Source organism: Archocentrus centrarchus, chromosome 7, assembly GCF_007364275.1.
Source record: "Archocentrus centrarchus isolate MPI-CPG fArcCen1 chromosome 7, fArcCen1, whole genome shotgun sequence".
Taxonomy (NCBI): Eukaryota; Metazoa; Chordata; class Actinopteri; order Cichliformes; family Cichlidae; genus Archocentrus; species Archocentrus centrarchus.
The window spans coordinates 25,676,248-25,691,804 of record NC_044352.1 but is presented as its reverse complement, the minus strand read 5'-3'; the positions used below and the strand labels follow the sequence as shown (position 1 = coordinate 25,691,804).

Genomic DNA, 15,557 nt, shown 5'->3' with positions numbered 1-15,557 from the left:
AACTACTATTTGGCTCTAATTTGCCGTTTTCCTGCCAATTATAGCACACTGAGGGATGAATTCTGATGCTGAAAGCACCCAGCTGTGGAGCCAGAAAGGGATGTATACACACACACACACACACCCATACAGTATAGATATATTTCCACCCTTAGTGGCTCCTGGGATTGTGTATCATTGGCATAAATCAGCATTATTTCACAAGCCCCAGTAAATACCTTGTGACATTTAGAGAGAAACACCCAGAATTTTTCAACCTTGTCGGGGGGTTAAATAGTCAGATGCAGCAAATTACTAAATAAATTAACAGCTGTGCCACAGAGGCTTATGAAATTGATATTTTGTTGTGCAACCCTTTGCACAGAAAACGATGAGCGCTGGAAACCCCCCCTCTTGGGTCTTTAACCTAGTCTCTCTTTTTTGGCATGTTTACCTTTACTTTGACAGTAAAGAGGCAGACAGTAAACACAAAAAGGTAAAGGGGTATGACACGTACCAGAGCACGCTGCTTAAATGTTTGGAATATGTCAGTATTATTGATTTTAAACTGGTGTCCACGCTATAATGGCTTCATAAACCACTCAGGAAACTGTTTAAAAATTTGGGCCAAACAATATGGCACATACCACTGAAGGTGCTAGCGAAGGGGAAGCTGGGGTCATGTGGAACCCTTCCTCTTCCATTTTCCACGTTCAGAGGGTCCATGCTGAACATGTGCTGGGGAAGAGAAAGACTCAGTTAGAATATAATTCATTAAGTATAGCATGTGGCCTATAAGACATCATGTATCAATGTATTCATGTTTATGTTCTCTTCAGAAAAATGAGAACTAGTTTTGCTTCATGTGGTTCTGACTACAGTTTGAACTCTTTAATTATATTTCTGAGGAAAAGTTCAACAGATATGGCTGCACAGCAGACCAAAGGGGATCTTGTATAAAAAGCTTAGTTTCTAATATCTGAGAGGCCATTGTTCTTTCTCCCTGTTCCATTGTCTACCCAAATAGAGTCTGGTTTCAGTTTCGCCAGGCGCTACATTTATTTGTCCTTTCAGCGAACTCACAGCGTCTGTCTGAGACGGACGGCGCTGTCTGAGATAAGAGGAAATGCAGTATCAGAGCAGTTTCCAGGGTTCAGAGAAATTTCCCACCCTGTTCCCACTGCAGATTATTCCTTAAAGCCAGCAGGGTAATAAAGGAAGAAAAAAGTCCATAAAACAGTTGTTAAATAGATTTAAAATACAAACTTTGTCAACAATATAAAAATGTTAAACTTCTGAGATCATAAAACTCAGTCTCTGTGGTAAAAAACCCAAAATATCCAGCCATATTCATGACATTAAAAAATAAACAATCTTTTCCAGTCTGTGGCAACATGATTGAATAATATGGTGTTTGGTTCAGTTTAATTTTGCCTATTTCATTTATTTTCATAACACCAGCATATCCTGCTGCAAAGCAACAGCTGTTTTGCACAGCAACAATAGACTGAACCAAGGTAAAGAGCCTACAGCACCATTAGCTACTTCACTAACTCTAAACAGAGTCTGTGCTCAAAGAAACATCTCGTAATGTTAGGAATTTTATAGGCAATATAAATCTGACATCACTGGATGTTGAGACAATGGCTGTATCTTGTGAGGAAAGCAATTTGTCACCTGACCTCCACTGTTTACCTGCTTACCTTTTTTTTGTTTGGCTAAAAAAGTATGTTCAGTCAGCCAAAATCAACAGCTAGCTCCAAAAAGAGAGGAGCGAGATCGCTAACAGGCTTCCTATAGGGCTGTGCACTATGATGTAACATCCTGAGGGATCGAGGGGAGCACATATGGCGCAAATGACCTGTGGTTCGATGGCAACGGGCTGCTTCATTAAGACAACATGCCAGCTCATGACATTTTTTGGCCACAGTAACAAAGTTGTCACTTACTCTTCCTGCACTTTTGTCAAAATTAGTATTTAAAACAAGTAAAGTCCCCTTTTTTCTGCTTGGCGGTATAATTTGGTCATACTGAATAGAAATGGAGACATGATTTTGCACGGTAGTTCTGCAGTGTGTCCAGGTAAAGAATATATTTTAGGTTTGCACGCAGGGTTCGCAGTCCAGTCTTTACCTGCCAAGTTAACATGATATGAATTCACATTCCCCATCAAAGGCCATTTCACATGAAACTGCAGTCCAATTTTGTTTTTGACTGGAGTAAGGAAATAATTAAAAAAAACAAAAAACAGAAGGGCTCTTTGTCATTTACCCATTTGTAAAGTTCACCTGACAAATACTGGCCATATCCTTGGATTGTGTGATGTGTCAGGTCAAAAACGGGTCACTGTGGACAAGAGGCCTTTTGTTTTTAGTCTTTGTATTTCCACTTCAGTGACACCAATGTACCAGTCTGTCTTTGCCAGAGACGCCTTTGTGTGATCAATTCCAAATGCAGCCAACTTCCAGGAAAAAAGGGGGAATAGAAGGTGACAAGAACAGCAGTAAGCCCTCTGGTTTAATGCAAATACATGTTACTGATTTAAGTGTCCTTACAGTGAACTCTGTCTCAGTCTTTGTTCCTGTAATAAACAATGGAGTATTGTTACAAGGTGGGCGAGTCTTTGACTGCGCAGAGATCACAGGGGAGATGATGACATTGAAGTCGCCTTGATAAAAATACTGTAAGAAACACACTGGACAATAAATACACCCACACACAGTGTGCACCAGTCTGACGCATGCAATGATACGTGCTGACTATCATGGGCACGGCAAATTGCTTCACACTGCAAAATTTTTTCATTTAACCCACGTGCAGCTTTCTGAATGTTCACGAAGAGGTTTGAATCACTTTTGCAGGCGTTAAAGTGCACATAAAGCCCATGCTCACACTTCATCAAATTTTAGATTATAAAGGGAAGTTAAAACTAATCTGACTCATATTTTGCCTTGTAAAAAACAAAAAACAAAAAAAACCCTCCATTTCTTCCAGTACGACAGCAGTGGGATTTGTAAAGGATTCATTTGTCATTCTGACCAGTTTTCATGCACACTGTGACTATTTTCATTCAGTTTTTTATTCAATAACTTTCTAGCAAAAGAGCAGAGCCTTCTGAATGTATTATTTTATTTGTTCATTATGTCATTCAGTTAACACGTTCCTCCACCACTTTGCCTCTTTCTTACATTTCTTCTTATTTCCAGCTGCTTTCTGCTCTCTCTCTCCTTGTGCATGCACAGGTCGTTCAGCTCATTCATTAGTCATCCTTATTCTTACAGCACCTCTCCACTCACACGTGTGCACGTACGTGTGTGCGCGTGCGTGTGTGCTGGCTGTGTTTTGGATTTCTGTGCACATTCTTTTTTCCACTGTGCACTTGTGCAGCTAATATGAGTCGGTGCAGCTTTCGGGGTGTTTGCGTGTGTGCGTGTGAGAGTCTGTGTTATCTCATTGTGATCCAGAGGAATGGTGCAGCTGCCTGTTCAGCTGATTGGACTGTCAGAGTCACTTTGCCCATACTTTGCCAAAACAAATACACAGAAGTGCTGTGATACAGAGAGAGAGAGAAACATCCAGGCCACTCTACACGCAGCTGTGCCAAGCAAAATACATCGGACCCCCACAACAAAACCAGTGAGACAAGTGACTGCTAACACAGGCACACACTTCCACTTGTGTAATTTAACATGCGGAAACCCTCATTTATTTGGTTTATTCATTAACCTCTGTCCCGTGGATTATTTAACCCTGCACACTGCCTAAATTAAAACTAATACTCAATACGATGTTCACTCTCAATCAAGACTACAAGAGAAACTGCACACGGTGGCGTGGTGGTTAGCACTGCTGCCTCACAGCTAAAATGACATCTAGAAGGTCTGGGTTTGATTCCACCTTGGCTCGGACCTCTTGCTCTCTGGAGTTTGAATGTTCTCCCCGTGTCTGTGTGGGTTTCCTCCCACAGTCCAATGGCATGCATTTACTGGGGTTAGGTTAATTGGTCATTCTAAATTGCTCATAGATGTGAATGGTTGCCCGTGTCTCTGTGTTGGCTGTCCAGGGTGTATCCTGCCTCTCATCCTGTGTCAGCTGGGATAGGCTCCTGCGACACAAGTTAAAATGTCTGACTTATTTCCAGCTGCTTTTTGCTCTGAGTTGGTCAACTTTTTTTGTAATTCATCCATCTGGAAGGGCTGTGGCTGCACTGGTTAACTGGTGTCCCAGTTAACTTCTAGATTTATTACATAAAACTGATGCATCTGCACTGTTGCATGCCATTAAGCTTTTACATTTTAGACTGAACACCTTCACCTCCCATATTTTTGTAATCCTTTCTTTGTGAGGTCAAACACACAAATGCGTGTGTTTTCTCCACCAATTAACGACCGGTTAAAAAAATGAACAGAGTCTCTTTGGTGCTGTTCATTCTGGTCGTAATCCATTAAGAATAAAATAATAGACTGCAGTACAGGAGCAAAATTAATTAGACTTCCAGCTTGAATTATATCCTCTGTCCCGTTAAAATAAAGAAAGAAAACATTCACGTTTTGTCCCCTTTTGAAAATGTTTAGAGGAAGTGCAGGCTGATGCCACATTAAAGCATAAAATCATCTGTCCTGGCCATTGAATTCTCTAATTTATTTGACTTGTCTAAACTTTATTATTTATCACCAGATAAATTTTTGCAATGGCATTTAAACGTGCAGCTGTATAAAACACTTAATGTCTAAAACTGTTTGGTCTCACTTCAAACATCTTGAAGGCAACTTGGACAACTAGCAGACCTCATGTGACACGATGTTGTACTTGGCTTTGTCCTCTCTGTCCACTCAAATAACGACTGGGCTTCCTCTCTCACCATTCAACTCTCGCTCCAGGGAAAGCGTGCATGGGAATCACACGCTCTCATTTCATCTTTTGTTGCCTTTCATTCCTCTCTGTTTTCTCATTTATTTTCTCTGGTTTTATTTGTTTTGAAAAATTCTGAATATCCGTCAGCCAAAGAGAAACAGTCTGAGAATGGACAGAGATAAGGAGACGAGGGAAAATAAGATAAAGCCGAAAAAATGGAGACAAAGCTAGACAGAACAAGGGCTATAGCATACAATTATAGCAAATATTACAGCAGAAGTTGATGTGAAACACCAATTAAAAACAGGGCAAAATGAGCAGAAAAGGCACAGGCAGTAAATTTAGCCTAAAGGGCTCTAGTTAGGATCCAAAGGCAACATGAGATGAGTAGAATACTGTAGGTGATTTACAAGCAATCAATTTTTCATTATGCTTTCAACCTTTTTGGTCCACTTGCTGCACTACTGGGCAAATTCCTTACTAAGCAAGTTTATTTTCTAAGTACCATAAAGCACAACTATTAAGTAAAAGTCAGCTTTTACTGAAAAACGGAGCTTCTGAATCAGTGCAGTCAGTGCATGTCTGTTTACCTGCAGATGTATATTTACCATTATGTTGTAAAGTGCATATCTCTCATTGTGTTTGCTTGTGTTTCTGTGTCCATCTCCACATATTTATATGTTCAAGTTGGTGTTATTTGTTTTGATGGCTTCTATGTGTGTGTATGTGTGCGTCTATGTGTGTGTGTGGTCTTGTATCTTTATGTCGTCACTGTAACATGTTGGTTTATTTTCACGTCTATGACGCTGCCCAGGCAGCTGTGTCACTCACCGGGGGTGGGGTTCAGTTTATGTTAGTGTTTAAATGTGGGTGAGAGAGAAGGGGGAGGAGGAGAAGACACATAAACCTAAGACGCAGATTAGAGGCTCATTTTATGGGAATTAAGACAATATTAACTGGTGATAATTGACTGAAACACGGGCCTTTTTTTTTTTTTGGAAGAAAGGAACAAGGAGCATGAGTTCTTCTCGAATGTCCAGATGAAATTCGATCTCATTGCACAAGAGTATGAAAATGCTTTTAGTGGCTTTGAAATGTTGTCTAAGAAATGCCTGATGTCCACAACCTCCCAGAAATATGAACATTACTGACACTGCCTTCAATCATGAGGTTACACCAGTGGGTTTAGTGGACCAGACTGTTTCCAGATACATTTCTTTGTTTTCATCTTTGAATAAAAGTATGAAATACAGTTGGGATTAACACCAAAAGTATTGGACAGCATGTCCAATACTAATACATTCTGTCAAAACACTGAGCATTACAGAGCATTTCTTCACTTCAAGCCAACTGTTGTAAAATTATTTACACAGTTCTCACAATATGTCGAAATGTTTGTGTAAAACGTTATTGACATTCAGGCAACAACACGACACCAAGAGATATAAAGAGAGGGGGAGAGAGGGGTGGCACTGCAGCAATAGAAAGAGTATGTGTAGGCCCCTAACAGAGATGAAACACCTATGAGGTCAAAGGCCATCCCACCCAGAGTCCAGGAACAGGGAGCTTGCAGCCTCAGTTCTTGGGAGAGGTCAGACACACAAATGGGTGCATTTTCTCCACAATTGGTTAAATAAATGGACCGGCTCTCTTTGGTGCTGTCCATTCAGGCAGACTCTCTACCTGAAAGGACACACTTATGATCTGAGTGGTGGTGGGAGACAGGCACTCTCACACACACACACACACACACACACACACACACACACACACACACACACACACACACACACACACACACACGCACACACACACACACACCCGAGCTGGAGAGCACCTGGTGTCATGATGTATTTTGGGGGAGAAGTGATTTGTTTTTTGACATGCATACAACCGATGCAGGCTGTTCCACTCATCAAATACACACCCGGGGAGACACAGATACGTGTGCAAACCCAACTATGCTATCACACAGTGCATCCCGTGGGGCAAATAAACCAGAAGAAGCAAAGATTGCAAAGACAGGTGCACCGCCTTAATCATAAACTGGTCAGCAACAGATGGTTTTACACACTTGAACACTAAAATGACACCTACAGTTTCTGCACACTTGGATAAAATCCTTTCTTATGTCAAAATGCAATCCATGAAAGAAAAACTGTTTAACGATACTTTGCATGTTTTGTAACAGGCTTTCCGAATCAGTGCAACACAGAAAGAAAAACTATAATGGCTTATTGAGAAGCGCTGAGCTCAAGTGTGTTGTGTAGATGCACCTGGGCAGAAACTCCTGCACTTCCCAGCAGGTCTGCAGTTTAAAACATGTGGCCTACATTTCTGCTCTCTTCTAAATGCATTGCCACCCTTTAAAAGATTCTGCTGAATTGTTTCTACCTCCACTATTTGCTTTCCTAGTTTTCAGCCATGCAGACCACAGCATACTGTTTCTGAGCTAAATTATTTAACATGAACAGAGAAACATGTATTGTGTTTTTTTTCTTTTTATAATGTGCCATAAAACCCAGAGTTCAAAAACCGCACTAGGGCTGACAGAGTAGGGGGTAGAAAAAAAAATGACACCACTAAAGGATAAGACACGCTGTGTCGAGCATCTAAATCCTCAACAGAAAAAGAAAAAATGCTCTTCCTGTTCTTTATATGCACACACAAGCCACACAAATCAGCACACATTCTAAAAGGTTGGCACTCTCCCATCCCACTGTCTCATTTCCCTAACAGAGCTCTTTGCCAACATCCAGACTCTCCCTCTCCTAAAGATTGACCCTCTCCTGCTGGGCCCTACAGGGCAGCACACTGGGCAGCGATCTGTTCAAGTGCCGTTAAACAGAGAGCTACGAGTCTGCCTTAATAGCTCCATTCATACATTCTTGTCCTTTAAGCGGCTCCAAGTCTGAGAGTCTGCAGAGGTTTCCACTCAGCTGAGCAGCTGAGAGCCAGCCTGTGCATTTGAAAAGACGTATAGAGGGTCTGATGCTGCGGCTGAGTAGCCTACAGAAGAACGCAGGGCAGAGCTGCCTGTTGAGACTTAACATTGAACCCCAGGGATCAGTACACAGACCCCAGCCAGTCTGAACTGTGTTTTTCTGAAAAGCCACATTGGCATCAACCCCATTCGCTCCATTAGACAGATTTCCTCCACAGCTTAGAGGCCACCCAGTCATTCCTTGTATCATCTCATATATAAAAATATATACACTATTTCTTTTTTATGGTGTCATGCTTTTCTACTACATTGAGAGAATGCAGTTCTGAGAAGTAGTAAGACCACCATGTAACCTTTCACTATCATTTCAATTGTAAACTTTTATTAACTGACCACTGGCTGAGTTATACTGTAGTCAGTATTCATTTATTTAGTATTAACCTCTCCAATTAACACTTTAAGAGTCACTGGACAATATATTTGATAAGCCTACGGAAACATGAACAGAAAAGTAACAGCAGTGTTTTGAAACCTTTAGAAATCTCTCAGTGTTTGGCTTGATGGTTTGACTGTATATCACTGAGTGTCCTCCAGCAGTAACCTCCCATCATAGACAGTAATTTCCAGGAAAACTCAAGCCAGTGCTCTCCTTTTAGAGTTTGGCTTAGGCCTTGATTATACTTTCCGTGCCTGTAAGGCAGCTGAGGTCCGTGATATAAATTTCGTCATCACACGGTGTGCATGATGGTCGATTTGGATGTCCACATGACTGCCAAATTTTTTTGTGGCCACACGGACTTGTCCGTGGAGGCTTTACACTTCACTGGACCAACTGCATATGTACCCCAGGCAGAGGACTTCTAGTGCAGTTTAAAGAAGTATACAGTAACAGGAATGACTACTCGGGTGTGGTGTCTCCAGTTGTCCATGTCTGTTTCTCCTACATGATCCAAACTTTAGGTCTCAGTCACACAGGCCTATAGACTGGTAGGCAACCACCAGTCTATAAGCCACCAGTTGACGAGAGGCTGCATAGGTTGTTGGCTTTTGCTCTGAAAGCAGTTGCTGAAGTCCCAGCAAAGCAGGCCCAGATACCACTCAGTCAGGCCCATATCCAGGACCAATCAAAAGTCCAAACCTTTTACTGGTACTGTATATTTATAGTTGCTAAAGTTGCAGTTCAAACTGAGTGACCCTGCTAATAACTACACAGTGCATAAAAAAAGTGCACATAATTTACAGTTCCCAAAAATGCAGAGTGAGTGCAGTTCAGCCGTAAAATAAAATATGTGACAGCTGTAAACCACAGAGTTTTCATCAAAAGCATCAGCTGATATATGTGTTTGCATGTCTGTGTTTTGGGGTTTTGTGGCTGTATTAAGGTAATTGATAGTCAGTGTGATGGATACAGTGACATAATCAGCTTCCTAAAACATTCTGCAGATGTCTACAGTTCTACCAAACAGGAGCACCCCACCACCACCATCCACAGCCCGACTTCACCCCTTCTTACCTCTCCTCTGTGCCCCACATAGATGAACGCACACATGGGCTGGAAGGCGCCAGTGCCACAAGCCAGGAGGTGTGTACGATTGTAGGGCTGCAGGAGGCGAACAAAGTTGGCACACTCTGTCTGCAAAACACAAACACACGCATTCAGATTAAAACTCTGCATCTCAAAGACGTTAACAAAGTGCAGACAAGTTTATCTGCAGGGTACTGAAGAGAACCAACAAGTTTATTGATACCAAATGTTGTCACGAGGGCCGAGAAAGAGCTTCATTAGATGAAACGTGATAGCCTCCACACAGGACTGGTACCTGTGATTTTTGGATGTCAGCCAAAGCGAAGATAAAGAACAAGATCCATCGCATTCAGGTCAAAGGAATTTATGAAACCCTAGAAAAACCTGGGAGCCAATGCTAAAATGCGGCAGATAATTCTGGGGGTATGGCATAAAATGTTTGGTTTTTAAAGGATAAATCTGAATTCAAGTTTTGACACGAGTAATGAGAAAGAGGAGAAACAATAAATGTAGAAGAAGAGAAAGAGATCAAATTGGGAAGGAAGGCTAGAAGCTGCTCCTGCTGAATCAGGCACTCTGTAACTGAATCAAGTAAAGAGAAGAAACTTAAGTGGACACATGTTAAAAGGTCCTAAAAACAGACATCAGTGACACAGAACAAGAACAAAATAAGTAGTGATGAAGGAAATGAGTACTGAGACCTTTTTTTATGATACACAGAGCTGCAGAGGAAGCAGAGGGCACGACTACTTCCTTTTTCCTGTGAGCAAAAACAGCAACTGACAGCTGACTGGGTTCAGCTGAGGAAAGAAAGGATCGGGCAGCGGTCACTCCCAGGTCAAAGTCATCTGCACAATCAGTGACTAGAGTGTGTGTGTGTCTGTGTGTGTGTGTGTCTGCATATGTGGATGTATGAGTGTGTTTGTGTGTGACACTGAATGGGATAGATTTAGATGCAAGAGTGTTGGTGAAGGTTTCTGTGTGTCGTCTATCTGCGTGCCCCATCTTGATCTCTACATGTGTGCATTTGCTCGTCTTTGAGTGCGTTTGTGTAGTGAATCTGCCATGCTGTGCCATGCCGTCCTTCTTAGTGTTGCAGTCAGGCCTTCAACTGTTGATCATTTCCTGCAGTGCTTCTCTGCAGCCCTGATGTAAACCATGTCGCTGCACTAAGAGCAACAGTTTACATTATTATATTACCCTTCTCCACTGCTTAATTTCTATACCAAACAAAACCAAGCCAGTGAAAAACAGAAAACACATTTATATTAAAAATGTTTTCAATAAATCTAAATGGACTACTGGTTTTTCGATGTACAAGCGTCTAGATTTCAAACATTCTGCTTCCAGTGTTTCCACATTAGAAACAGAATGTTTTGCTATAAAGGTTTCCTGACACTGGGTCCCCGCAGTTATTTATCCTAAATTAGTGTTGGTTAGTGTTGGTTTACTTGTGATGAACAAGCTTATAATTTATCTCCAGCCTGCTGGAATCATCTTCTGAAGGGATAAAATTGAACTGTAAATTTCATTTTGTGTTTGTAAGAAGACGCACAAACTCTAGCACAGCCTACTGGAAATCTCCTCCTGTGTTTCTGTTCTTGTACTCAGAGTCATCATGAAGATCCGTGCGGCCTTGAGAAATAGAGCAAAGTGAAATGTTGAAAAGAGGAAATATGTCTCTGCTCTCCCACTCTGGGATTTTTGGTTTTACAGTTCTGTGTGGGCTTACTGGGATTAAGTGGCAATAAAGGGAGTGGTGTTAAACAGAAAATGAAGATGTTTGATTGTTAAATCTGGGTTTGTCTCACTGGGAGTAGTTGTAACTGGCCACGACTGAAACTGATTGCATAAAAAGTCAGGGTTAGGGTAAGATGGTGAAAACAAAAGCATGTAATGTGCGTGTATTCGCACTGTAATTATCAAGAGAAGATCGCTGCCCTCCAATTCTAATTCCAAACTTACATACTTAAGAATCTGAACACCCACAAAAGCCACACTTGTGTAACCTGTGGTTTTAAAAGCAGAATGAACAGCATTGACCTATTAATCCTTTGCTCTGAGACAAAAGTATCATTAACATAAGCAAACAAGAACACTGCCAAGAACTCTGGCAGCTTCTCCAGATCATTGCAATTTGCAGCATTAAAACTGATTTCCCACTGAATATGGTTAATTTGGATCATACAACAGTAAGGCAGTGTACTTCCATTAATAGTTCAAGATTTAATAGTTCAGCAAAGTCACTTCCCATATGTCCAACAACCTTTTCAGTGCGCTACTGGATAGAGAAAGTCCAGTGGTTTTCTTAGTTTTATTTGACATCTACCTTCCTACTTGTACTATGGAGAACAAAGTATTTGAAGTAAAAAACTGAGCTGAAGAAACAAAGAAGGTGACTGCAGTGAATGGAGACCAGTGTTGTTTAAACTAACTGAAAGACAGTATTATAATCAGAAACATACGTATCTCCTGGGCTTACTGTAGCACGTACTTTGCTATTATGCTTAATGCTGCTCTGTGTGGTCGGAGTCTGTGTCATCACCAACATTCATTTTTTGCCAAATAATAGCTCATTTTGGAAGAACAGATCACGTTTGAGGAGGAATGCCGAAAGTTTGAGCCACCAGTGAGATGTTGATTGGAGTAATTTCATTTTGTGGTCACAGGTCCATTAATTATCAATGTCCTTGGAACACAAAGGTACAGCTGACATGGCGCAAACCACAGTGAAAGCTCCAGCAGCCAAATATGTTTTATGATGACTGACCCAGGCAGGGAGAGGCAGGTTTGGACATGGATAGCAGTTTCCAGTATAAACAGCCAATGTTCAACAGAAAGAAATCTGTTATTCTGTAATACTAACAGGAAGTGAGAAGCAGCACACACAGACACATACACACAAATATGCACATGTATAACGCTACAGTGCACAGGACCTCCTACATAAACACAATCACCGACACACACAAACACTGCGAAGGCAGTTCAAAGCTGGACAGCTGAATGAACCGGTCTGTTCAATTCTTTGGTCTCAGAAGCTTTTTGATCCTCAAAGAAACAAGTTTTTTTCTTTTGATTGATTGATTTCCAGAGAGCACTGAACACATTCATTCAAGTCACGGAAGTCTAAGTGGAGTTTTTTCAATATCAATTAACAACCCCACCCACCATATAACTATTTAAATGTCCGTTTTAGCACAGAAAAAACACAGAAACCTGTGTGGGTTTCTGGCAAACTTACAAGCATCCATGAATAATTACATTAAGAAAAATATTATTATATTAACAAAAAACAGTGAAAATCAATCAAGAGGAGCTTCTGTAATGTCCCAAATCTGGAGCCAAAATGTTTTACTGGTAGCCTGCATCATAGTTGGAAAGCCTGTACTGTATTCTTTTATGAAGCAGATATTTATCATACATTTATGTTCAAAAAACACAATTTTTGCATACTGTTCATGCAAAATACTAGACTGAAAACATGGTTCCTGCTTGAAAAACTGATGTAATTAGATCTGACTCTGAGAAAGGTTGGAATACTGACACTATCAGGGCTGCCATTAAAGGAAAAAGCACAGTAGTGAGTGCACATTTCTGGAGCGTGTAGAAAGACTTGCAGCTTCAAACATGCAAACTCAAATGTCAAATTTGGATTCTTGCTACCTCTGGCTCTTGATCGTAGTGATCTGTTGCCTAGAAACTTTTGTTTGCGCACTGTGTCAGCAGCATTGTGACAATTTCTGGCAGCAAGAATCGATTTGATCATCAACCCAGCAGCAAGTAGAGGAAAATCTAAAACAAGACACTGCATGTTTAGCAGAAACTGCTGTCTGCTTCCCCTCCCTTCTGCCTGGTATTTATTTGTGTGTGCTGTGATTAATGATGGTGAAGGCCATGAGGCTGTGATTCTGGGAGGAAACACTATCAGTAAAAACATGTTTTAGGTGGTAGGCACGTGTCAGTAGAACACTGTGGAGACAGACTTTCATTAAGGAGATAAGAAAAACGCATTTATTTTTTTTAAATTAATGTCTTGATGTCAAGACATACATACTGAAGATATTCATGTTGCTGCAATGCACTGAGAAGGAAAATTGCATTTCTTTGCTGTTTAACTTCCAAAGCATGATTATTGCAAAGATTAAACTACATTTCCCTCAATCTGATTGGAACTGTCTCCCCAAATCACCAAACACTCACACACAAAAGTCCAAAGACCTTTCACCTTTCAACCTTTACCACTTTCTGACAATAACCATATGCAGCCATGTGTGTGTCTGTACTGAATGTATATGCCTTTTGCTTTGTAGATTATGTAGGACGCATCCATCTAATTTGACACCAAAACCCCGAGAAACACAGTAAATAAGATATGTGATGGAATGCATAAAGGTGGCCGTGCAGTTTAACAAAACTGTCAAATATCTCAATTTATTTCACATATACAGAAACACACACTCTATATGACTCCTTTGGTACCAGTAAGGTAAAGTTTCACACAGCTGGTTTTAAGACCTGTGTAATAATGCATTGTGACATCACTTCTCCACTATAGAGAGTACAGTAGCGCACACACATCCAGCACTGTGTGAGCAGCCTGTAGAGGAAACACCTAATAAAAGTGATATAAGACACCCAAGACACACCTGCCACTTCAAACACAGAGAACATGTACCCACACACACACACACACACACACACACACACACACAATGTCTAACAAGTTCCAGATTGAGGGGGCTGTCAAACTCTTTGCCATAAGCACAAAAAGGTACAAAAACTGCAGCTCTTTTTATAACTCTTACACTGTGTGTGTGTGTGTGTGTGTGTGTGTGTGTGTGTGTGTGTGTGTGTGTGTGTGTGTGTGTGTGTGTGTGTGTGTGTGTGTGTTAACCAGCAGTACCAGTTGCTTCTCCAATTGGAACCCAATTCAGCCACATCTCATTAAATCAACCACATTCTACAAAGCTTTCCCTTCCTTCCTTCCTTCCTTCCTTCCTTTGGTCCTTTCTTTCTTCCTTCCTTCCAAAGAAAGGCTCTGAGTGGACTTAAGGCTGCATACAGTTCATGCAATGACATCTGTATGTTAAAGTTCTTATGTATATAAAGTGTATATAAAATGCTTGCATAAATCTTTTGTTTATTCAAATTGAAATACAGTGTTTATTTTTAGCTGTCATTATTTTTCTCTTGCATTTAAAAATGATTAGTAGCAGCTCATGTGTCCCGCTGCTAGTCAGATTTTTAAATCCAATCAAATGTGCCAGGGTCAGCTCTGACAGCAGTTTAAGCCTTCTGTCATCATTAGTTATGGCTTCTTTCATTTAATTTCAAATAAGGAGTCTGTCGTTCTCTAAAACCTGCACTGGATTATTGAGAAATTCAGCTTTTAGATGTCATGGAAATGGAACCAACCAAGCCAGACCCAGTATTTCCCAGACACCACCCTCTGCCATCTGATAGAAAATACAGAAAACCCAAAATAAATCCTTAGAGAATATTTTTGCATTTTTCTGCATATTATCTGTCCACTTTGAGGTCCCAGTCCTCTATATTAAAATTAACTTTTTTCTACTGGCACACGTGTGTGTGTGTGTGTGTGTGTGTGGGTGTGTGTGGGTGTGTGTGGGGGGGGGGGGGCTGAAGCATACATAATTGCCCATATTTTGGCATATTTTGAGATACCTACCTACCTTCCACTCTGCTAACAGGGTAGATTCATTTAGATAGATATCTCAATTTTGGCCAAAATATGACTTAGGCAATTATGCTATTAGGGTAACGATATGAAGGGATGTAACAACCCTTTGAAATTCTAAGCCCAGCGCATGATGACCTCAGCATGGCACAGCGCCGAGCGATCAAACGCTGGCTAGAACCCTGATCAGACATTTCATTTTATGCTGCTGCTCGTGTTCTCACCAAGACTAGAAAAATAGAGCACATCTTCCCGGTTTTAAAGTCCTTACACTGGCTACCTGTAGCTCAGAGATTAGACTTTAAAATACTTCTATTAGTTTTTAAATCGCTGAACGGTTTAGCACCACAATACATTAAAGACTTACTATCGTCGTATCAACCCTCCAGAACACTCAGGTCTTCTGGTTCCAGTCTACTTTGTATCCCCAGAACAGAACCAAACATGGAGAAGCAGCTTTCAGTTTTTATGCACCTTTAATCTGGAACAAACTCCCAGAAAACTGCAAAATAACTGAAACACTAAATTCCTTTAAATCAAGGCTGAAAACCCAC

The 15,557-nt window shown here is 40.9% G+C and overlaps 1 protein-coding gene across 1 annotated transcript in view; it reads right to left on the bottom strand.

The window, feature by feature from the left end:
• sema3bl (sema domain, immunoglobulin domain (Ig), short basic domain, secreted, (semaphorin) 3bl) overlaps window positions 1–15,557 on the bottom strand; it is a 60,570-nt gene that overhangs the window by 19,125 nt on the left and 25,888 nt on the right. Inside the window, exons 4-5 of the mRNA XM_030733075.1 lie at window positions 9,291–9,410; window positions 627–717 (exon numbers count right to left, since the gene is read on the bottom strand). Coding sequence (XP_030588935.1) covers window positions 627–717; window positions 9,291–9,410 — 211 coding nt within the window. The remainder of the gene's footprint in view (window positions 1–626; window positions 718–9,290; window positions 9,411–15,557) is intronic.